Source organism: Geospiza fortis, unplaced genomic scaffold, assembly GCF_000277835.1.
Source record: "Geospiza fortis unplaced genomic scaffold, GeoFor_1.0 scaffold258, whole genome shotgun sequence".
Taxonomy (NCBI): domain Eukaryota; kingdom Metazoa; phylum Chordata; class Aves; order Passeriformes; family Thraupidae; genus Geospiza; species Geospiza fortis.
In genome coordinates, this window is record NW_005054602.1 from 257,343 (window position 1) to 281,222 (window position 23,880).

The window sequence follows — 23,880 nt, forward strand, 5'->3', positions numbered from 1 at the left end:
AGTCTATACAGTAACTGCCAGAAAGGCAGTTTAAAATGTTTTACTGCACTATATATACAGAAATGCAACACAGGCAGTGCAAATGTTGTAGACCTCCAGGAGCTTTTCTTTAGATTTTGTTAGGATGAATAGTTAAAAATATTCCCCAAACAGGCTACCCTGCAGAGCTGGTCTGTCAAACAATTCTGAAAGAACACAGACGCAGTTCTGCTGCTGTTTCAAAGTGTGCAGAAGCTACCAAGACAGCAGAAGAATAAAGGAAAATGATGTACTCAGGAAATGTGCAATCTCAGTCTGCCCCAAACGTTATTGATCTCACAAGCCCTGGCTTCAGAACAGGGAGAGTTTCTTTGTAATGCTTTATTTCTTGAGATGCTTTATAAGGAGAAACCAAACACTAATGCCCTGGAACAAAATCTAAATGAAGCATAATCCACCTTATGAGTTATAGCAAAAAAAACATTCTGGACAACATCAGGTTTTACTACATGTAATGGCTTTATGAAATGTATAAATGTTATTGTTCTATAAAATAAAATTTTCATTCCAAAAGGCAAATTATATTTCATATTTATTCAGGACTTTCCTTTCTAGTGCTTTAAACTTACTTTTAAAAGAAAGACGCAGGATTGCCAAATTAAAGGTTTATTATAGTGTTTTTATTAACAAACTTTCATTGGAAAGTTCTGGGCGCATTAACATAGGAGGCACATTGGCTTCGATGTTTGGCATTTGACAGTCAACAGAATTGCACTTTACTGCAATTGCCTTGCCACAACAGTGTGAACTTTCATGGCAACCCTCGGAGCGAGCCTCTCTCCCTGACCTGATCAGCAGGTGATTTTTATCATTTTGGTCTGCTTTCAAAACTCGGTCATTCTGCAAAGAACACTGATCTATCTTGCTGTCAGCTTTCTTTTTCTGCTTTGACAGAGAGTCTTTCTTGCATTCCACCCCATTTGCTTCTGTACCACCCTTTTCATCACACTTATCTGTCTGCTGACAGAATCCCTTTTGGTTATTTTGGACACTGTTCTCACATTCAGAGCAACGCACTATTAGAGGTGCCGCGTTTTGGCAGAGGAATTGTGAGGAGCTCATCACCTTTGGAACAGTTCTTACGTTTTCCTCTGGGTTTTGATGAACATGTGTATCTGTCCTGTTTATTCTCTGATGTGCCTGGAACTGTTGCACAGACTGGAGGAAAAAATTTTTAGGCAGAGAGTTTTGTGTCATCGTTCTTTTGAGCCTTCCCTGAGGGCAGCCGCAGTGGAGGACATGCTGGACTGGATGTACGTAACCCTCGGCAGCTTGCTGTAAAGCATTTATAGGAACTACAGAGCTTTGGATCTGCATGGTCCCTGGGGAGGGAGAACACTGGTAACAGAAGGTGTCACTTAACGGCTGACAGGAGTGCGGACTCCACTTCACTGTCACCTGCTTATACGTATCAGGACAGCTACACTGCCTGTTCTGAGAGAAAATTGGGCATATGGTGTGTTGGTCAATAGAGGTCTGGAGCACAGATGAATTAGCAACGTTTTTGATGCCTTTACTCACTTCACTATTATAGGCTGGATGCACAGGCACAGATGAGTTTTGGGGCCTGCTGCTGAAAAGCTCTGAGCAGATATGAGTTTCTTCATATGTCACTTTCGCTGCAGGGTTACAGACTCCAGTTTGTGACGCCAGAGGTTCAAGCTCATAGTGCTCATGCTCCATTTCTGGTTTTTGGCTTCTGGAGTCCATCTGGTACTTGCTAACAGGGTGGGATTTGTTTTGACTTCTGCCCCCTTGGGCTCCTGAAAAGGCCTGAGAGAAGGCATTACACCGCAGCTTTTTTGGTAGTGGGATCTGGCCACAAGTGCCCTGGGGCCCAAGGCATTGGCACATGCACTGGAAAAAGAATGTTGCGAAAGCCCAACTAATGCACATTATAAGCATCATGAAAGTGCCAAGCTGAGTGTATGCCAACACTGTCGAGGGCATCATCATTGCCCCAGCGACAAAGGTAGTCAAGGCAGCCATTGCAATAGCAGAACCCATACGGCTTAAAGAAAAAATGACCTTCCCCTCTCGGTCAGGGTCAGGGGCCAAGCGATAAGCCACTCCATAATGAACAGCAAAGTCCACTGACAAGCCAACAGCCACTGAGATTGTGACAGATTCCAACACATTCAGCTCCCACCCAAGAAGAACCAGAGAACCCACTGTGACAAAAATAGTTCCAGCTATTGAAATGATTGCATAAAGGCTTATGATTATGTTCCAAGTTGTAAGAAGCATTACGCTAAATGCAACGGCAACTGAAAGGCCCATGGCAATCAGAGTACCATCAGAAAGACTGTCCTGAAGATCATAAAATTCAAGGTTACTCACAAACCAACCATTGCTAAGACCTTCAGGAGCAGAACTAAGCTCACTTGAAATCCATGAGTCCACCTCTTTGTAGAACTGATGCATTTTCTCATAAGCCAGTGTGAAGAGGTAAGTGCTTTGGAATTCTAACACCACTGCCCTGATGGTATCATTAAGGTCAAAGCGAGGCCCTGGGGTTTTGCTATCTAAATGGTACCCTGTGCTTCTTTCTAGCTCCATTATAGCTCTCTTGATACATAATTCAAAAACTTCTTGTTTGTATGGAAAGGTCCAGTGGCTGCAGCAGGGGTAAAGAGATGGCTCATCACAGTCTTGATTCTCCATCCATTGCTTAAATGTTTCAATGAAGCAGCTTGTGAAGTCCTGTTCTTCTGTCTGATAAAAAAAGGTTTGATTTCTTAACTTTTGACAGAAACGTAAAATCCAAACCTGCGAAGCTGGGCTAGCAATATTAAAACTGGTATCTAGCTGCAGCTCTCCTTTGCTTTTAGGGTTTAAAGGGTCACCATTATCCTCAGGCGTGACACCCCAGATTACGGTAATCGGCATGTGGAGCTCTTCTCCGTGGTGGACACGTTCAAACATAAAAAGTTTTTTGTATTCTGCATCGTATCGTTCAAATGGGTGAGAAGACCTAAACACTTGAAACTCTGAGAGCTCCAATGATGGCAGTTTCATCTTTGGATTTACACACACGATATATGCTCCACCAATTGTTAAGGCAAGGAACCAGAAAAGCCAAATATGCCGAAATTTGATAACAATGCATGGCAAAACTTTCTCAAAAAATATCCTGGATGCTTCTGAGACTGCAAAAATAATCTTGTGGAACATGTGGCACAACACTGTCCAGCACTTTTTGTTGTTGCATACCCTCTGCTGAGGTTTCTTAAAGCAACTGAAAATATTGACAAGGTATCGTTCATGTAATACAACTACAGCAGGCAGCCATGTAACCATCAAAACATAATTAACCAGAATGGCAGTGCCAGCATAAACACCAAAACACCTGATTGCTGTGATATTGCTGACATAATTAGCATAGAAGGCAGCAGCGGTTGTAAAACTTGTGACAAACATGGAAAGAGCAGCGTGTTGCAATGTGATGCTCACTGTCTCAGAGGTGCCAGCATGAGGTTTATCAAACTTTGTGTAGTTCCAAACATCACATAAGACAAAAGCATCATCTGCTCCAATCCCAACGAGGATAATCAATGCCGTGAGATTCATGAATGGGAAGAACTCAAAATTAAACACTACCCGATAGAGAAAATAAGAAATAATCAAGGAACTAATTATTGCAAACATAGTCATTAGTGTGATAAACATGGACTTGGTGTACACACACATAACTAACAGGACAATTACAATGGCTATGGCAGGATACACAGTATCCATCAACAGATAATCTTGAAACAATCTATGTTTTATTCCAAACTCAATCCCCGTGATGGTTGTTACACCATCAGAAGCATTCCAGTTCTCAAAGTTATCTAGGTAAATACTCATCATGCTTTCCCCTTTCTCAGTGGGAGAGAAGAGCATGCTGTATTTTAAAGTTGGTAATACATAGTCAGCTGTCTTTGGGCTTAGGAAATCCTTGTCCACTAGATAGTGAAGGATCTGGTAAACAGCATTGTACTTGGTACATTTTCGAGGCACGTTTGTACACTTGAGTTGGTCCTTCCTTTTGGCATTCATGTCCCAGCAGTCTGGCCCCAGAGTTCCGTTGTAGTAGTATTTGGCACAAGTGCGAAGCAGTTTTAGGGTGTGAGAGACATCCCGTTCGACAATTTTCTGACACGATGACCTGTTGTTCAGAATAGCAATATAGTTGCCCAGTGTCCAGCTGGGACAGCATGAAGCAGCAGTGGCTCTCTGGCAGAGATCACCAAACTGGGAATGGGATCTGATCTGTATAAAGACAGGGAGACAAATCCAATTTAAAGTAACAGTCTGAAACATTGAGTAACCAAAAAAAAAACCAACCTAAAAAATTACTTTAAATTATGAAAATTCAGTTTACGTTAACATTTGGCATTAACATATTAAATTCTTATTTCCACATACACTGCTTTTGATCAGTATCCTCTTACGTGCAGCAGACTAAACCAGCCAGTATACAGACTTGTCACACTGGCACAGAATTGGCAAAAGTGTTAAAGAGTATTATTTGAAGATCCACTGAAATGTTTTATTTCTTCCCAGTCTGAGGACTGTTAACTCTCTTCTATTATCTCATGCTATACTCCTGAGAATAAACAATCAGCCATACATCAGTGAAATTTCATTCTGCTTGTAATCATATCCTGAAGTTCCTAGGAGAGGCAAGGACTTACCATCCTGAAAGGAAGGATGTGACAGCTTTACTACAACTTCCATCACCTCATCTCTCTTCTACAGCCCTGATTTTATTAATCTCTTTTAGCTCTTGAACAGCTGGCAGGCACTGTCCCCAAACAGCTCTGCCTGCCACCCAGGCACTGCATGTCCCTAAGTCATGCAGGTTTTCCAAAGCACAAGGTAATTCCACTGTCATGAAGCACCCCAAAATAATAGGTCATGCCTCTGAACACTGCACCCACAGTGCACGGCACATTCTGGTTAAAGATACTCCTCAACCAAGTGAGTCTTAATCCCTTATGGGGATATTTTTCTTTCACTTCCAGAATACTCCAGATTTAGTTGAAGACAGTAAGAGCACAACTTCGTTAAATCACCTCAAGACACTTCTACACAAACTGAAAGTAAGTATAAACCAGAAATGAAACTCTAAAAAGGTTAGATCAGGGAAATTCTCTCAAGATGAGAAAACTCAATCTTTGGAGAGTACGAGGAATAAAAGTCTCCAAAACCAGAACTTCTGTTATATGTGACAAAGTAGAATTAGTCCTTCAAATAGTTAAGATATATGTCAAAGTTATGTTTTGATCAAGTTACACTGAATATTACACATATTAATACAGTCACATAAATAAAGCCATGTTCTTCAGATTTTATAGGAGTGCATCCTGAAACAGTTGTCCATGTATGCTTTAAATTTATGTGATCTGTAAGAAACCACTTAGCCCCTTTTTTCTTTTTTTTTTTTTTCTTCAGCAAAATTGCTCAGGCTTATTATTAGCAATCCTTCATAATGCAGACCAAAAAATACACTTGGGAATTCTCTCAGCAGTTATAAAAGCTTTAATATGGACCAAATTTTGTCAACCAGTTTCTGAACAGTAACAAATTGGCATACCAAAAAATCAGGCTAATTCAAATTTATTATTTCCAGATAAAAATTCTCACACATGCAAACTCAGGAAAAACTAAACAATCAACTAAATAAAAGGAAGCACCGGAATAGCATATCTGTGTTTTTCATGGCACTTCTCCAGGTTAGTCCTATGAGGATGTAATAGGCAAACTGGGAGGAAAGGACTGATTGTCTTCTCTATGTATTCAGGTTCAAGATGGGACAATGACGTTTATACACTGTTCTACACTTGCTGCAGGCCATAAACATTCACTGGCAAAGTAACTGCTGGCAAAGATAAAGTAACATGAGGTGGTAGCTGGAAGTTAGAAAAATACAAAATTTAGCTCCTGATAGTTCATTAAAATACTACGTTAAATGTTAATAGATTGTAGCATTGGGCTTTGTTGGTGATCCAAAGGAACTGGAAAGGTCATTATGGTGTTTCCAGACCTGCTCTGCCACTGGCACCACTTCAATTTACTTTGGAACAAGTAAGGAAATGAAACTGTGCAACCTGCACACATCTGTGGGCAGATCTGCCCAAATGGCTCTCTGCAGTGACAGAGAATCACAAATCCACTGCTCTGGGGAAGCAGTCTTAAGACATAATATACAGCCATTAAAGTTTTTAAAATAACTGTTCACAGTTTATAGGGAAAACATTCTGCAATTAACAGGTGAAAAAAAAAAAGCTCTTCTTATCCAAGAAGTAAAAAAATTAGAACACCTCCTATAACTATTTTGTATATAAAGTTTCCATGGTGATTATACGACTTGCATATGCTGAACAGCTGCAGGGTAGAGCCCCTAAATGTCGGTAAAACCTATAGTTAAAGTAGTTACAAGCAGATGGGAATACAATTAATACACAGAGGATATGCTGTTAGTCCCATGCTAAAGCCAATACTAGTTGGTGCTGATATCCTGCTTATCATCAGAAAAATACATAAATTCGAAGGTCTGCACTTCCAGCAAGCAGCGGCTGATTTTCCTGTCTTTATACAGAATACAGAAAGCTCTTCCACTTAATTCAACAGAACTGTGGCCCTGAACAAGCATGAGCTCAAAACCAAAAATAACTACAGCCAGAAAAGAGTCTGTAAGACCAGAAGGTCACCAAAGTCATAGATTTTTTTGTTATGATGGCAGTGCAAGTCAGCATCCTCTGCCTCCCTAGGGACTGGCTGCTAGTAGAACTTAGCATTTAAAAGTGGGACATAATCACAGCACTTTGTGAGTTCTAAGAAGTCTCAGATGTACTTAAAAATTGCCAGAAAGTGTTCAAATAATCAAAAATGTTATTTATAAGTACAAGCATTTAAAAAGAAACTATGAAAAAAACTTCACCCCTTTCTGAGCCCTGAGTATCTAATTTTTAAAATAAATTTATATGCACAGACCAGCAAAAATACCAAAACCTAACCATACCCATTTTTCCATACCAACTAGCTAAAAATCAATGCTGCTGCCATGATGCACTGTTGTTCTGCTCAGCTGAGGTGTTAAATTACTTTATTCCTACGTAATTTACAAAGAAAGATCTGCAAGATCATTATTTACAACAATTTTTTTTATAAATATCTACACAGTTGTGAGTGTAGATGATGCATCAAACATTTCATTTTCTGAAGTGTTCTTATTTCAAAGGAAGAGCTGGTTTTATGGGCCTTGTTTGTTGTAGTAAAGTAGTTTCATCCTTCCCCCAGAAGGTATAGCTGTATTTGATATAATATATTTTTATCAAGGTGAGCAGATGGGGAGCAACAAAAGAAACAATTCTCAGTAGTAATGCAATCATTAGAGAGATTCTCTTCAGAGGTAATTAACTATCTTCTGTTAAACAGAATGATGTTTTTTAATTCAGACTGCATTGCTTTCCAACGATCTGCACCACCTGGGATTTACCTGCATCAGCTGCCTGTGCAACTGAACCTCTCTATAGTAAATGCAGAGATTACCATCTCCTCCCTCACTCAGCCTCAATTTTTACCCTTGTTAAAGGTTATTCTCCCCTGGATCTCCTGATTGAACTGGTGATGTGATGACTCCCTAGCTCAGCTCATTCAAAACTGAGCTGGGCTGCTTTAGATCCTGTACTCTTGCTCACCTGGCTCATTCTGATTGAAAGAAAAAAGGGATAAAACCACATGAGCCATCCTGTCAGTGCAATCATCTCTGATGGGGAAATAAGGAACATTTAACAAGCATGTGAGGACAAAACTCACTTCCAACAAGGGAGCCAACCAGGACAAAATGCGTGTCAGCAGACTGCCAAGGGAGATTCATTATACGATGTTCCACTACAGTTCAACATTTTAAGCCAGCAAATGATGGCTGTTGTAGAGAAAACAGTTTGGGAATTTGCTAAATTAATACAGTTGTCCTATAGGCAATGTTCAACCCAATAATGAAAATATTTCCTATTAAATAAATGAGAAATATGAATTAAGTTGTCTATGATTATTTTTGTTTTGGAGAAGAGCAAAGTGGAAAAAATTTGTTCAGTATTAACAGATGAAAAACATATTGCTTAATTTCCATGCAAAGTCATCAGTATGTGAACCAAAAGTTCATTGTTACTCAGTTCAAAGGAGTTTACTCCATCAAGTGACAAGCTTATATTTTACAGATAAAGTAAAGTTTAAATGAAAATTAGTATCTCTAGCTATTTTACCTAAGTTCCTTTGCTGTCCCTTTAACGGCCTATTCTAAACTAACAAAAAAAAATTAATTTGAGTGATCCACTGGGTGTCAGAGAAAAATGCATATATTATGAGATTATAGTTAGCTCACCTGGAGGTGAAAACACAAGAAAAATCAATTATTTGCTGGGACCCAAGAACAAAACTCCATAAAATAGTATTTTATAAGGAAACACACAGTAAAAGTTAATTCTTTCCTGAAATAACCCTATTCCACCCAATTCTGGATGCTATTAGTAGAAAATTCAAAGAAATTCCCCAATATATAACCTGATCTACAAATTCAAAGTTGTTTTTTAACTGCATGTACATGCTGACTGATCATTTGACAGGAGCTGAACCACGTAAAGTCCTCTCATATGCTACTGGATGGCAGTGGGCAGCAAACCAAAGTTTCAAATGTATGCTCTGTATTTGCAAGTGAAACAAATGCCAAATTGACTTACCCTCAAGTTGTCTACATTGCACATTGACTTAATTGCATTCAGATTCCATAAATTCTCTCCTTCTGTTGATGTAAACACCACTCGTGAATAGCGATCACCTGAAATTACAGAAGGGGGTTTTTACTGATTGTTTGGGTGGGCCTGGTATCAAAGGCTGAGGCAAAATCCCACCATTCAAATGGCACATGGGAAATCTTTGTTGAGTCATGGGAATTCACCTCCTTTTCAAGATAAGCTGTTTATCTGTAAGACTCACTCCACGTGAAAGTTTCCATTTCCTTAAGGTGCTTATAGTAAATATGGCATCTTCAATACTACACACCACTCAGAAGCTCTACAGACTTCTATTCAAGCAAACTATCTTCTGAAATATGACAAACAAAAATCAGAAGATCTAATCAGCAAACTATTAAATTCTTGGCAGAGTATAATGGCAGTACACTGATAACAGTAATCAAAGGCTGATTTAGTATGTCATTTGGGAATATAAATAATAATTATAAAGCTGTTTCTACAAGAATGTTTTTGCTTTAGAATCAAATGACTGCAGTGGAAATTGTTGTGATATCCTTGAGGCCATTTTCAAGAATTCCACAGTTTAGACACATGGAGCTTAAATTACAAATTAAATCACATTTATCAGAAGACAGATATAGGAAAGCAAATAATTACTTAGTGGCAATGAGATCTGTCTGCAGAGCTCACAAGGGAAACAAATATACAAACACAAAAATACACAACTGCCTAACACAGTATGGTACTCTGGGCTAAGAAACATGATCACATTAATTAAAGTATTCCAAAAACCCAAAAGGCTGAATTTTCCCCACTGCTGTGAAGCTGCAGAATTTTTGCCTTCCACAAGGCTGCAGTGAAAAGACTCAGGGGCAGTGCTTTATAACCTCCAATGATGCTTTACCATCAAGGGAACTGAAATCTACAGGTCCTGGAGCAGACAAAGAAAGATACCAGGAATGACAAAAGTATGTCAAGAGGAAATCAACTGTTTTCTTTACATAATGGACTGGCAAATTTTCCCAGAGAAATGCAATTCCTTCATGACTGTCACAAACTGAGACTGCAGAAACAGCAGAGGAAAAGAAGAGAGTGAGACTGTGCAGAATAGCAGCCTGGATAAGAGGAGTCAATTCTGCTTCAAGAATGCTCAGCAGAGTACCAAGTACATTTTCTGTCCCTCATTCATGATATGCTAATTTGGTTCTGTTCACAGGAGCAGAAATGATGACCTTGCTCCCATCCTCTCACTTAGATGTAAGACTATACTGCAATTGAAAAAAAAAAGAATAAAAATCTGTTCTTCACCCTGGTTTTCCCTGGTCATTGCTCTCTTAGACCAAGTAATCTAAACAAATAATTTCACAATTGTGTTTTTGTGCTCTGTTATCAGTTCTCACATGTGGAAGCAGCCACAAAAGAGCTCAGGTCCTTTTATGAATAGAGGCAAGATCTACATTTCTCTGCCAGAACAGGACTTACCGAAGTTCTGCAGTGTGCCTTGTAAAAAGTCAAAAGACTTTGTCTTTTTTGTCCTCTAGTTTAACTCAGCTTCATAGCCTACAGTGCTTTAAGCTGGGGACATTTTATTTTTATTTCTGTTTCTTTGAGGGGGATGTTTCCTTCATTGGGTTTTTTTCTGTCTTTTTTTTTCCATATATAAACCCCTACATTCTGTACAAAATATAATTGGTGGATGCCTTTAGGATATACGCAGGAAAAGTATTTTGATTTAGGTTTTTTAGAATTAAGTTAATGGCACAGACAAAACATAACTTCTTCCCAAATGTGAATTAAGAATTACATCTCTAGCCACACACAAAACACTGATTTTACAATGTTCATTACTATCAAGAACTACTAAAACTCCTTACAGGAAATTTTAAGTAATTTCCTGTAGGAATTTTAGGAAGGAAAACACTTCAAGTAAATACAGTTTTTTTCTGAGAAAGAGCCAGTGGAATGGAACCAATAAGGCAAATCTTTAAATAATTCTGAAAGTGACTTTGAAACATTTCAGTCCAATATTACCAAGATTTCTGCACGGCGAAAGAAGGTATTTATTGTGTTTATATATTAAGTTAAAAAAATCTTCCTAATATGGCATACAATATACAGAAGAGTTCAGAAAACTCTGAACTCTCTGAAGTTTTTAGCTTTCCTTGTATCATTTCTCCACTTACTTGGAATATCACAGAAGAAGGTATCCTTGTGGAAGTTCCAGTCTGCTTGCCTCTTCTCTCTTTCATAGTGATCATCTGACCACCTGTCATCTTGATGACTAAACCAGAACAAAGGGTTTCACTTTACCTTAGCAAAGAAATCATTAAAAGAACCACCATCCAAACAAGTCACACAGTTTAACAGCTCTTACACCTGAGAAAACATATTTTTACTAATGTGATTTTGGGATACAAAAACTGAAACAATAATTTAATTTTTTCTTTAAATTAAGAGACTTCAAATGAAAGGACAGTGAGTCCAGTACCAAAAATATCTATAGAGAAAAGTACAATTATACGTTTTTTAAAAAAGCTTGCAGTGGGAAATATCTAGCTTGGTATGAAAGGCCTTAAATACTGTAGAATATTAGATTCTGTATTTATTGAAATCAGTGGCAGTATATATTTTAACTTCAGAGCGTACTGGTGAAAGCACGATATACATACAAAACCACCAATAAAACAAAATTTACTTTTTTATTATAAAGTCTTACCTTTTAGCTTGCTCATCTGCATATTTGAAAGGGTAGTTTGCAAGTGTTGCTTTGTACCCTGTGTTTTTCACCATGTTGTTCCATGTGACCAGTTTCTGTCCTATGGCTGTCCCTCTGGGTTCAAAACCCTAAGGGGAGAGAAGCACAGAATTCCACTAATGCTTTTCATTCTTCAGCTCAAACAGGAGAGTGGAAACACTATCAAAGTGATGGATAGCTTTCACGATGAAGCATAATTACTACAGGCGTCTACTTTTAGAAGTAAAATGCTTCATGACCAAAATAATGACTGATTGTTGAGAGTGACGAGGGATTAAGAATTCTTGCCCATCCTACTGCTCTCCCTGAGAAGAGATTATTTAGTCCATCCAATGTTCAACACTTGGTTTTCAGAGGAAGGGCATTCTACAAAGTACTCTTCTGTATCTCAATTATCACTCTTAATTAAGAATAAGGCAAATATTTAAATAATTTTGAAAGTGACTTTGAAACAATTTTAACAACTTGGCTCTTTTCCAGAAATATTCATTACATATGGATTTGTACTGATACACATTCTATACTATAAATACCAATAACTTACAGGAACAGTTTATTTTTATTTGAGGATAATGATTAAATGCCATATTTTCAATTTAAAAAATCGTGAAAGCTACTCATGCTTAAGACAACTCATAAAAAGTAAAAAATTAGTTCAATATTTAATAGAATCTGATAAAAAGACCTTTTATCCTTTCGATATGGCTAACACTTTATCCTCAGTAGGGACTTAGAATACCCTCTCCTTTAACAGATCCGGGCCTTCATTCTTTGAAACCTGATTTAGAATGTATGGTCTGTGCTGTACATCTAAAACTGGGATGAATTTACACTATTCAATCTGAAGCTGTTCTGTTGAAGGACACATGACCTTAGCAAAATGCAGAGGGCATGGAAACTAGTGGGTAATATTCTTTGATAGCAACTGCAGCTTTGTATTATCATTTGCTGCTCCAATGTCAAGATTTAATACTGTATCAATTGCTGTACTTGCATTTGCTGTTTACTGGTTCCAATGGAAAACTTGGCAAACGAAAAATATTTATTTGACAGGACAACAGATGGATATTGACTTACCAGCAGTGGATCAGAGAAATCTGGAAGATCTGGAACTAATATTCCCACGAGTGCACACACCACTATGAGCACAGTGCACATGCCCAGGACCACCACAGGCCAGTCAGCGATGAGCGCAGCATAGCTATGGGAGAGGAGCAGGGAGAGGTGCTACAGCAACAAAAGCTGCCCGTAGAACTAATCTTTACTTCTCTCAAGAGCTTTTCAGATCAGACTATTATTTTTCCCCAGGATTTGGACAAAAAATGCAAGATTATCCATGATTGCAAGCCACTAGAAAAAGATGATTTGTCAAAAATTTAGTGAGAGAAAATGTCACTACTTGGGATATTTTTAAAACTTAAGCATTTTAAGAAAAATATCCAAGAAAGAAAAAGATCTGTTTTAAAGTAGAACCCAAAGAAAACACTTCCTCTATTTTTAAAATAGTCATTAAAAAATATTCAAACCCTACATACTCATGATCCATGAAATCTGTTACAGTTCAAAGATGCAAGGGGTTGGCAAGATGATATATAAACTAACTTAATTAACCATCTAGTCTTACAGCATAACATCCATCCTTGGATTTTAACACCTAGTTCATTCTAAATTTTGTGAGTGGAAGAATTGTTATATGCAAACCTAATTTTCATTATTTTTGTAAAATATTTTTATTTTTGTTAATTCAAGAGAAATGTTCAGAAAATTAAGTGAAATAAAGAAATCTTCATTTCTAAATGATTTTTCTTACAATAAAGAATTGAATTCATACAGTTTATGTTTCAAAAGCAACACTGTTTAGTACTGGGAGCAAAGAAGGTATATGAAGTCCCATAAAGGCATTAGAAAAGTAATTACAGGCTATGAATCCTTCTATACAAATGGTCTCTGTAAACATTAAATATTGATCAAGATCTCCACTCTTATTTCCTCCTCAACTTCAAGCAGCATAACATGAAAGTTTACTGCAGAGAGCTCCTTTACTTATTTCTACTGTCTTGAAAGATTATGGCTCTTTCTCAGTTTTAAGAGCAACTTGTTAATTAATCACAATACAATTATCAGCTTGACCGAAATTTTCTGTCCTGCTGCTAAGAAGGGAGGGATTGTCCATCTCCCCACTCCAGGTTCCCAGTGGGTTCCCAGTGCTCTGACTGATATTATAATGGCATATGCAAGCTTATTCCTGTTTTTCCCTAGCATGTGGAAATAGGCACCTCTAGGGGTTTAAGTACAGCTTTGAGGAGCAAAGAAATCCAAAGCACTGGGTGTTTCTCCATTTCCCATTCAGTAAACATGGAATAATTCTGACATGCTCACACAAGAAGTTAATTAGCAAAAGCTTGAAAAGCAATCTGAAGTCAAAATTTTCATTAAAGTCAATCACAAAGGGGCAGCTTGCCAAATGAGCAATTGTACAAAGTAGAAGTGAAGTAAATGACCTAATAGAATTTTCCTATTTATAAGACTAAATGTTTTTCTAAACTCCAAGCTAGACTGACTAGTTATTACAGACATTTGCTCTGAAGTCATAAAAGTTATACCCAAAAGATTTTTTTATTTATCACTAGTGCCAGATTTACCACTTTGACATGTTGTCTCTACAGTTCCATTCTCAGCTGAGCACTCTTAAATTGGGTAAATTCTTTCAGCTGTAAAAGAAACTCTGTACTAAGTGTTTAATGTGATAATAAGCCACATACAGAAAACAGTGAAGTGCTTGTTTACACCTGCAAATTTCTCTTGTTTCTTTTACCACATACTGAAATAAAGATAAGCAAAGCTGACCTGGGCAGACAAGAGGACTGACCACTCAATTTTTAATTTTACCTGTCTGAGCACTATTTATGCTGCTGAGGGCTCCAGCTCCAACCAACCAAGTTGCCTAAAACCAGCCTCAACCCCAACCCACTGTACATGGCTAAAGAAATGGTGGGTTTTGAATTTTTTTATTAATTAAAAAGCTATAACATTAATTTAATTACTTTTTTTTCTCTGTGAGGAGGAAGCCACCACCCTGACAGATTGGGCATAAACAGCCACTTGCCTGAAAATGCTTAAATCAATTCCTCAGTGGAGGAATCACATTGAGAAAGAATATCCTTAGTGCTAAGAACATTCTCTAGTACTTTTCTAAATCAGGATATAACTTCCCACTTTTGGATGCCTAATTAAAACTATTTTTTGTTCGTGCAATGACCTAGACATACAACCACCACACTTACACCTTCTTGGTTTTGTTTCACCCAAAATATTCCAGCACTGAATGATGAACTCATGTAAGTTTGACACTGAGCAAAATACCATTTTTATGCCATTTTTCACTATTTTCAGTCTCTTAGAATGGTACTAATTTTAGCTAGCTATGTACCATTAAAATGTAGCTTTCTTTAATTTATTTCTTCCTGATGTTTTTCACACACCTAAAAAAGGTTTGATTTGTTTTTGGTATTTTTTTTTTTTAATTCACGCTCTAAGTAATACAAAATGCTTAGGAGATACAGTAATTCAATCTATATTTAGCACTACTAAAAGCACCACTGTTATAAAGCAATTTGTCTACAGGTGACCCAAGACCTCAAATGTTTTCTTTGAAAGGAGAAGGTAAAAAAGAGAATGTTTAGGTTCTTTTCCCATTTTAAGCATAATATGTGGCTAGTGAAAAACTTTTCAATTCAGCTCCTATATACAGATGTTCTCAGGTTCAACCACTCCTCAGGTTTGTACAGAGACAGAAATGTACCATATATAGTTTTTGTATTGTAAAAAGGTCACTATTAACAATAGATATTTGTGTGACCCAAATCATATCAACACACAGATTTCTGTAACTCAAACACATATTATATGACATTTAACAAACTGGCTTGCTCTTTACTGAAAGCGAATCCTAAGGACGGACTATTGGCCATCTTTGTGGACAACAGTGTTTTTAATAAATAAACTCCAACAATTGTGTTTTTAATGTCTTTTCACTTGAGATGGTTTCCTGTTGCCATTCTGATGCACTGACAGTTTTAGATACAATGGTCTGTTATTTTCTCTGACCCTGCCATTCTACAGAGCCTACAGAATCCAAACCCAGTGTTCTAGATTTCATGGGGGTTTAGAAGAATTAAAAACTACTATGACAAAATTTTCAGAACTTGTCTGCCAGGTTTGTTTATCACTATTGATGATACAACCAAGCCACTTCTCAGAGCAACCCTTAACCAAAAAAGTACGGAGGCACGGAGTATACAGGCACAGATTGTAATAACAATGCCTAAAATAGTTGAAAACAGGAAGCTTTGAAATCTGCATAGATTTTAAAATTCTGGCTAGTACTAATGAGGAGACTGCTCTTCTGTCTGTAAATGGAGCCTAAATTTGGATATCCTGCATGTTCTATCCCCTTCCTGCTCCCGTAGGATTCAGAGATGTGTTTTTAGGGATGTAAAAGAACATGGCCCTGGCTCCTTGTTTCAGAGTTTATTTAGGGACCCACTGCAGATCAATTCTTCTAAATGTGGTTTGACCTTGTTGATACCATCTGGTTTCCCACGGCTGTCGCAGAAGTTTACTACCTACTGCCTAAAGAAATACTTTTAAAGTCTGATTTAATTTGAATGCTTATATTTTTTATTTGAATATTCCTTATTCTTGCTTTGTATGGGGAATAAGAGTTTTGCCATCACCTCATCTACCACCTTTATAATTCCACAAACTGCAGCTGTGACAGCACTGAACCTTACCTTTTTGGTAACTTCAATGGTCTGGCTGGCCTGAAAGAAGAAAAAAAAGAGAGTAATTGAGAATGCATGAAATATGCATGCACACACCAATTAGTTTAATTATTCTCATACGTAAGAAAATAAATTATAAAAATCAGATATTTTAGGATATGAATTATTTTGAAAGGCCTACAATACTCAATTGAGTCTTTGCAAACAAGTAGTTCAGAGAACAATTAAAGCTAAAGGCAGCTGGGTTTTCAAAAGTGGAATTTTATGCAGCTGATTTTTGGGATTACAATTCCTGAGGCTTTTCCAGTTTTCAACAAGAGACCAAATAAACTAATGTGATAAAAATTCAATACTATTAAAAATCATTACAAAGTTTGCATATGATGGAAACAGACAACCATCAACAACACCATCTTCTGAGTGTAATTCACAAAACTTTATAGCTGTCCTTTGTAATTTCATTACAAAAAATTATTTTGGCCATAAATTCTGTCTTGCCATAATACAGGAAGTAGAATGACACAGGATACCTCTATAAAATATTTTTATCCAAGTTTTTGTTACTTCTTAAATGTCTAATATAAAGTATATTATTTTGTGAAGGAGGTAGCAAACCCAAGTGAAAATTATTCTAATCTAACACTGTTCAGCGTGCACTTCAATTTCTTAGCTACTGGACCAGTAAGATTCACATAAATTTCACTTAAAAAAAAACCTTCATAAACAATCTTCATAAACAATGCAAGTCATTTCAAGAATGTGACATAAAATCCCTCTGAAGCTGTAACCATACAACGGCTTCCGTTAAGTAATGGATTTGTTTTACCACCAAGGACACATTTAATATTACTTCTTTTAAAAAGTATGGAAAGCACTGAGTTAAGAAGCAGGTACCTGCATAATATAGATCACTTAGTAATATCACAATGAGGTTGCCAAAAGCATAGATTTGCATGCTTTCACACAGAGATACAACAGGTCAGACTCCCCAGGGATTTTCAGAAAAACTTAATCCACTAAATAGAAATGAAATTTGCTGTTCTTCAAAGTAGTAAGAGTTGTTTACTACTACACAAGAGTAAGATTTGTTCCTTTCAGCCACAAGAAAATTGGAGAAAAGCAGATTCACCATTCTCTAGTTGCAGAATAACTCAAGGATTAATGAAATGTATAGACAAAGATTCTCAGTTGAATGCAGCCACAAAAGATTAAATTTATGAAGTGTCACCAACCTTCAGACTAGGTGCACAAATCTGACTTCCAGGGGTACAGAACATACCCAATTTTCCAATTGATGCTAAAAGCTGCTGGTACCACTACAATAGACTCACCAGCAGCCAGAATGTAAAGAAACTCAACTACACTGAGTTCTGAAATTACTTTGAACAGTAAATTATCCGAGGCTGAAAAGAAGCTGTGGCAGGCTTGGGGGACTGCTCATTGTCTGATCTACGGCCTCAACCACAAAATCAACTTTTCCCAACTCAGGCTAGACTGGAGGATCAGAAACCAGGTACTGAAGTCAGAACTCACTCAACTTGAATCTGAAGTGAACAGTAACAGGACTCTGGATGAAGAGAAATGCTTAAACAGACAGTCCTTTTTATGAACTTGCACCAAGGCACAGCACACGCTGAATGTGCCTTCAAGACTGTATGGAAAAGGGGGCAAAACCACAGTATTGGGAATAACCATTTTTTAAACTGCAGCATAATCTCCTGGGTTTGATGACAGAAAAATATAAGCAGACATACTTACTGTTAGTAAGGTAATTAAAACATTAATTTCTATCTTTCATTTGTAAAGATCTGAATTTCCATATATATTCAGCCATTTGTTTTTGTCTGTGCCATAATAAGCTCTGCCATGAGTAATAATATCAGGCAACACTTTGGCACAAGCAGAGCCACCCAACAACAATGATTAGTACAGGCTTTGTATTTATGCTGACCTGTAAAAAGGCTTCTATGACAATTCTGGTTTATATTAGCAGATTAAATTGTTTTCTTCTGCATGGGAGCTACTTTAAAATTAAATTTGTCTAATTTGGTTTACACAAAGTGGGTAAAAATACCAACACAGTCATTCCTCATCCTCCCCTGGTCCCATCAAAACCAAACTACATTTCCCTCTGTTTCCTCCACCTGCAAAATATATTCCGTGCTGAACAAATGATGATGAAGTTCTTCAAAGCTAGGCAGGGTTAAAAGTCACACCTGCTATCAAACTGTTTTGTTTTGAAAAGCATACATTGAAAAAACCTGGGTACACCTGGGTAAATTCCAGCAGTGTAACCAATCCCTTGCAGCTGTTGTGATGACTTTATTATATTGGTCAATAGGAGAAGTTATCCCTGAAAACTATGCCCCAAAATTCTTTAGTTATGCTCTAAAATACAGAAATGCATGGCAAAACCAGATCTTTCCCACTTAATGAGTATTGCTGCATCTAACTTTTGAAGTATTATATTTTCATTGAGCCAGTTTAAACAACACTATCAACCTCCAAAAAAAAGTGTGGACAAAGAGAGTCCTCATCAGTTTTTGTGAGAAAGAAGTCGTGAATTCCACTCTTTTGCTGGGACAAAAGCCAAGTTGGTCTGTGTATTAAATCACCTTTGTACTTAGTTCTCACAAGTCTGATAGCAGAAAGTGACAATCACAGTTGGTGGTGACAAGACCAGCACAATCAAGTTACTGCACAAACTGCAGTCACTGATAAAATCTAATAAACACTCTGCAACAAGAGGGGAAAAGGGAAAGTGGAAGTGTTGAAGATTGCATGCAAGATGTTTTCCATTACCATCTGTATGGCTGATTACCTTGTCAAGTGAGCAGTTTGCCTTATCTCTCTCTTTGAATGACCACATTCACACCTTCCTCGGGAGGGGACCTCCGCTGATAACGGACTATTGAATATCAGTGCATGACTGATAAGAACTATAACATCCCATTGTGAGATGCTCCGCCCAGAGGGAGGAGCCAAGCACTGCTACCCCATATACTCCAAGATTCTGAAATTGCAGTTTCAGTTTATTTCTCCACGAGATTCCCCAGAGGAACAGCAGCTACCTTTTCCTCCTGGATCTTCAGAGGAAGACTACATCCTTCTCTACAGAACCCCCTTGCTCCAACAGAACCACACCTGATACTTCAGAGGACTGCAGCCACATTTTCAATCGGACTGCCACCAGCACCCTGACCAACAGGGTGTCAGGTTGGGTTCTGACTCTGTCAGTGTTGTTCCAGTGGACTGTATTGTTTATTTTATTCTTTTTATTTCTTCCCTATTAAAGAACTGTTATTGCCTGCTCCCATATCTTTGCCTGAGAGCCCCTTAATTTAAAATTGTAGCAATTCGGAGGGGTGGGGAGGGTTTACATTCTCAATTTCAGGGGAGGCTCCTGCCTTCCTTAGCAGACTCCTGTCTTTCCAAACCAAGACAAGGTCCATCACCCATTGATCAGGATATCTTCCATTTTAGTCATTTTTTTTCTGGTGTTAGTTCTCCCTTTGTTTTAACCCTTTTTTAAGTTTTTTTTTCTTTTGAACTACATATGCTTGCTTTCATTTAAATAATTTCTTAAGTATGTGTAGGACTGGGCATCTCTGGCTGTTCTTTGATGTCCTTTCAACAGCTGTTTGTGATCTTTATCATACATTGCTTCTTCTTGTACAGATTTTGTTAATTTATTCTAATTTTCCTGGACTCACACGGTTCAAGATTAACTTTTGGAAATTTCTCCACCAATCTTTTCCTCAGATAATATTGAGATACCTCCAAACATGAGGTACGAACTCCCAAACCAGTCTCTTTATCAATAGTCCTACCATTCATCCAATTTATGGTTTGACAGATTTTTCCAACTCTTTCTATAAACTAGGGTATAATACAGCCTAGCATCTGACAAGTGAACGAATAGGTCAGATTCTCCCAGGCATAGGCTCAAATATTGTCCGTGGATTTTTCACAAGAAAAGTTTGATAATAATTAAAAGTTTACTTGGAAAATATATGTTCTTGATGGAATATAAGTCAGTTTTTTTATTTTTTTAAAAATCACTACAGCTGTATTTATATGTGACCTGAGGATCAAGCATTTCAGAAAAAATGTGGCTGTGTTTATGATAATGGTTTTTAAGTGCACTGTTGTAATATAACCCCCAGACAATCCTCTCAATTTCCTATACAGTAGGATAAAACCTAGGAAGAAAAGTTATGAGAGCAGAATGAACAGTTGATTAAAACACTGTAGAAAAACAGTTTGACATAAAGTGTTATTAAAAGAGCTTGCAAACTATCTGGTAAATTATATGGAAAGTTTGCAGGCTGTCAGTCCAGAATTGTTTTGGACTGGGTTACTACTTTTACACAAAGAATAAGAGATTTTTACCCTTTATATACTAAGCCATTTCCTATTATTTTTACCTGTTTCACATTTGATGCTGAAAGAGAGTAATATTTGCTCCAAGTAAATACTTCGGGCTAGACTGGGATAGTTTATGTGGGATTTGTCTCCCATAACTTCTCCTGTCTACAGCTCTAGACTGCTGTGTCCAGGCTCCTTTTACAGCAGTGGAAAGAAATTAAGTGATCAGGTATGTGTAGGACATTACCCAATCAATGCAGTTCAGATATGTGATGTGAGATTGTCATTTGTGCCACAGAAGTAATTTTCTCTGGTGATTCCGAAGGCACAAGTGCAAACGGTCCTGGTGCAGAAATATGTGCTAGAAGGTGAATCCCACCTCTCATGCATTTCTCAAAGTAAGATGTGGACGTAGAAGAACATCTTCCAAGACCTGCTTTTTCTACTATCAGAGGGAAATTTTTGTATTGTTTTTTTTTTTTTTCAAGAAGGAAAATAACCGTCTGAACCCCACTGCAGAATCCAATGTACTTTTTGTGTGCCAGATCAGTTCTTTTGCTCTTCCTTGATATTGTCCATCTCCTTTTAGGCACCTCCTACCCAATAATTCAGGATATCCATTGAATGTACATGAAACCAGATGAACTGCGTGCATTTACAGGATGATCTAAGATTATATGGAATTGTGTTTAAATGAATCATGGCAGATAATATCTCCATGTTTTGATTAAACCAGGTCATGGTGGGCCATAGAAAATCACTAGCTAGCGAAAAATTTTTTCTTTAGCTGTACTTGGGCTTTGTTGCATTTTATTAATACTCCAATCTTTGCAACTACCTCACATGAGAAAATGCTTTGAATGGTAATATATAATATAAGAGAATGTACGAGTCTAGACTGAAGTATTTATTTTTATTCTCATTAAATAAAAAGAGTCACAGATTATGATAAATCTTGCATTGCCCTTCAGAGATACATCATCTAGTGCTTGAGGCCAAGAAATTAGTACTTTCCATAATTAGTAAGCGAAATTAAATAATTGGGCTGTGGTTTATGAGGATACTCTCTCTGAGAGAAACCATCTAACTCTCAGTCAAGTGGGTTATCATGATTTATTTTTTTAGCACACATTATCGCAATTTCATTTTATATAAATTCTGTATATAATTTTTTTTCCATTTCTTAACATAGCAACACAACCTTGGTTTTGTTACTACTTTATACTTTTTTTTTCTGCCTGAAATTGTACTGAATTTTTTGGTTAGCATGATTTCTGATTTAGTGTATTCTCTGACATAATTTTCTGGACATGGTGGAGTAAAAGGTGGTTTTATTCCAATAAATGGAATAAATTGGTATATTTCAGTGGAATTTCAAAAGGTGACAAGGTGCCACTTTAAATTGTGTTCTGCCATCATGTAGAAACTTGGCATTTGAATTGTTTATGCTCAAAAAATTTAAAAAGCTAAATCAGTTTAAAATTATCTTTCTTGCTAAGCACAAAATTATGTACTGGCATGTCTAGTGCATGTATGTTGTTGAAGCCCAGCCAGCAACCAAGCCCTATGCAGCCACTCGCCTATTCCCAACAGGATCAGTGAAAGAATGGAAAAGGTAACAGCTAGAAAACTCATAGGTTGAGATGAAGATGGTTTAATAGCAAAAGCTACAAACACAAACAAAGCAAAGCAAGGAATTAATTCATTCCTTCCAATGGCAGGCAGGTGTTCAGCCATCTCTAGGAGCGCAGGACTCCATCAAGTAGAACGGATACTTGGGAAGACAAATGCCGCCGCTCCAAATGTCCCCCTATCCTCTTTCTTTCTTCCATTTTACATTCTGACCATGATGTCATATGGTCTGGAATATCCGTCTGATCAATTTGGGCCACCTGTCCCAGCTATGCCTCTCTACAATATCCCCTGCACCCTCAACTTCCTGGCCAGTGTGGCAGCATGAACAACAGAAAAGGCCTTGGGTCTGTGTAAGCTCTGCTCAGCAATAACAAATATCTCTAAATTATTAATTCTGTGTTCAGGAGAAAGCCAAAACACAGCCTAACACAAGCACTATGAAGACAATTAACTCTACCCCCTCCAAAACCAGTACACACATGGAGATAACTTTAACTTACAGAAAATCACTTCTCTGGGTGGACCTGCAAAAAAAAAATTGTTACTATTACCTTTTATTGGGTTCGACCAAATATCTACATAGCCCAGCATTTCTGTTTCTGTCAAAGCAGCTGTAGAAGTTTACAGAAAAATATATGAGTATATATAGACAGTAGGAAATACCTAATATTCATCTAACAGACCTTAGCCTGAACTCAAAGCTCTTATTCATGTGAATAAAGTCCCCTTGAAATCAGGAGATTAACCTCCTGACAGTATTGTTCTGTTCCACTTTTTAACAGAAATAGCATCATGAGCTTACCAAATGGATATTGATCCTCTAAACCCTCTTACGAAAAGCCCCAGTAGAGTTCCGTAAGAGAAGTTGGGATTTACAGAACAGCCAGGGTATAATTTCAGCTAAACATAAAATGTGCAGGTGTCAGTATAATTTGTTTCCTGACTTTGACCAAGAAGCAGGTTTTTTGTGGTGAGTTACTTAATATCTCCTTCTCAATCGAGTTTTTAGGGGGAAATTATTCTGATATGCCATATTTAGAGTTTAAAAAACCAACCAAACAGGAAAAAAAACCAAAACATCCTGTCAGAGAAAAAATGTTAGGTTGAAAGCTATATTAGTGTGATATCTCTCGAATTTTGATGAAATACACTTTCCACCGTTCTGATGGGAAACTTGGAAACCTTAGATATCATAAAATGATTTGGCACTTGAGATAAGGGTTCCAAAATACTGCTAGTGTTTAAAAGCAGCCATGGCTCAGAATTTACTTGCATCAAACTGCATCAAAGAGCTTAGCCAGTTATTCTACACATATCTAAACTCTGATTACATGAAGGGCTGCATGCAATTTTGCCAAAACAATAATCTAGTCTTTAAAAAAATGCTCTCTGGTAAATATTTACTTGGGAAAATAATCAATATTTCTTCAGTAATCACAACCCCTCAAAAGCTTAACTGATATGTTGTTCAAGAAATGCAAGAGGGAGCGAGAGGGAGAAAGAATGAAGTGGAAGGGAAAGTGGAATTAGGGGAAGGGGAAGGGGACGGGGAAGG

General features: G+C 37.4%; 1 protein-coding gene across 3 annotated transcripts in view; it reads right to left on the reverse strand.

Moving 5' to 3' along the window:
* Window positions 1–637: 637 nt before the first annotated feature.
* DISP1 (dispatched RND transporter family member 1) overlaps window positions 638–23,880 on the reverse strand; it is a 67,756-nt gene continuing 44,513 nt past the window's right edge. The window contains exons 3-9 of one of the 3 annotated variants that reach the window (XM_031064543.1): window positions 16,332–16,361; window positions 12,616–12,739; window positions 11,500–11,627; window positions 10,967–11,064; window positions 8,769–8,866; window positions 1,507–4,293; window positions 651–1,360 (exon numbers count right to left, since the gene is read on the reverse strand). In XM_031064543.1, coding sequence (XP_030920403.1) covers window positions 1,214–1,360; window positions 1,507–4,293; window positions 8,769–8,866; window positions 10,967–11,064; window positions 11,500–11,627; window positions 12,616–12,739; window positions 16,332–16,361 — 3,412 coding nt within the window. In that variant the 3' untranslated portion in view covers window positions 651–1,213. Of the gene's footprint in view, window positions 4,294–8,768; window positions 8,867–10,966; window positions 11,065–11,499; window positions 11,628–12,615; window positions 12,740–16,331; window positions 16,362–23,880 lie in introns of all 3 variants that reach the window. The other 2 variants (XM_031064542.1, XM_005430121.2) reach the window with 2 other exon arrangements.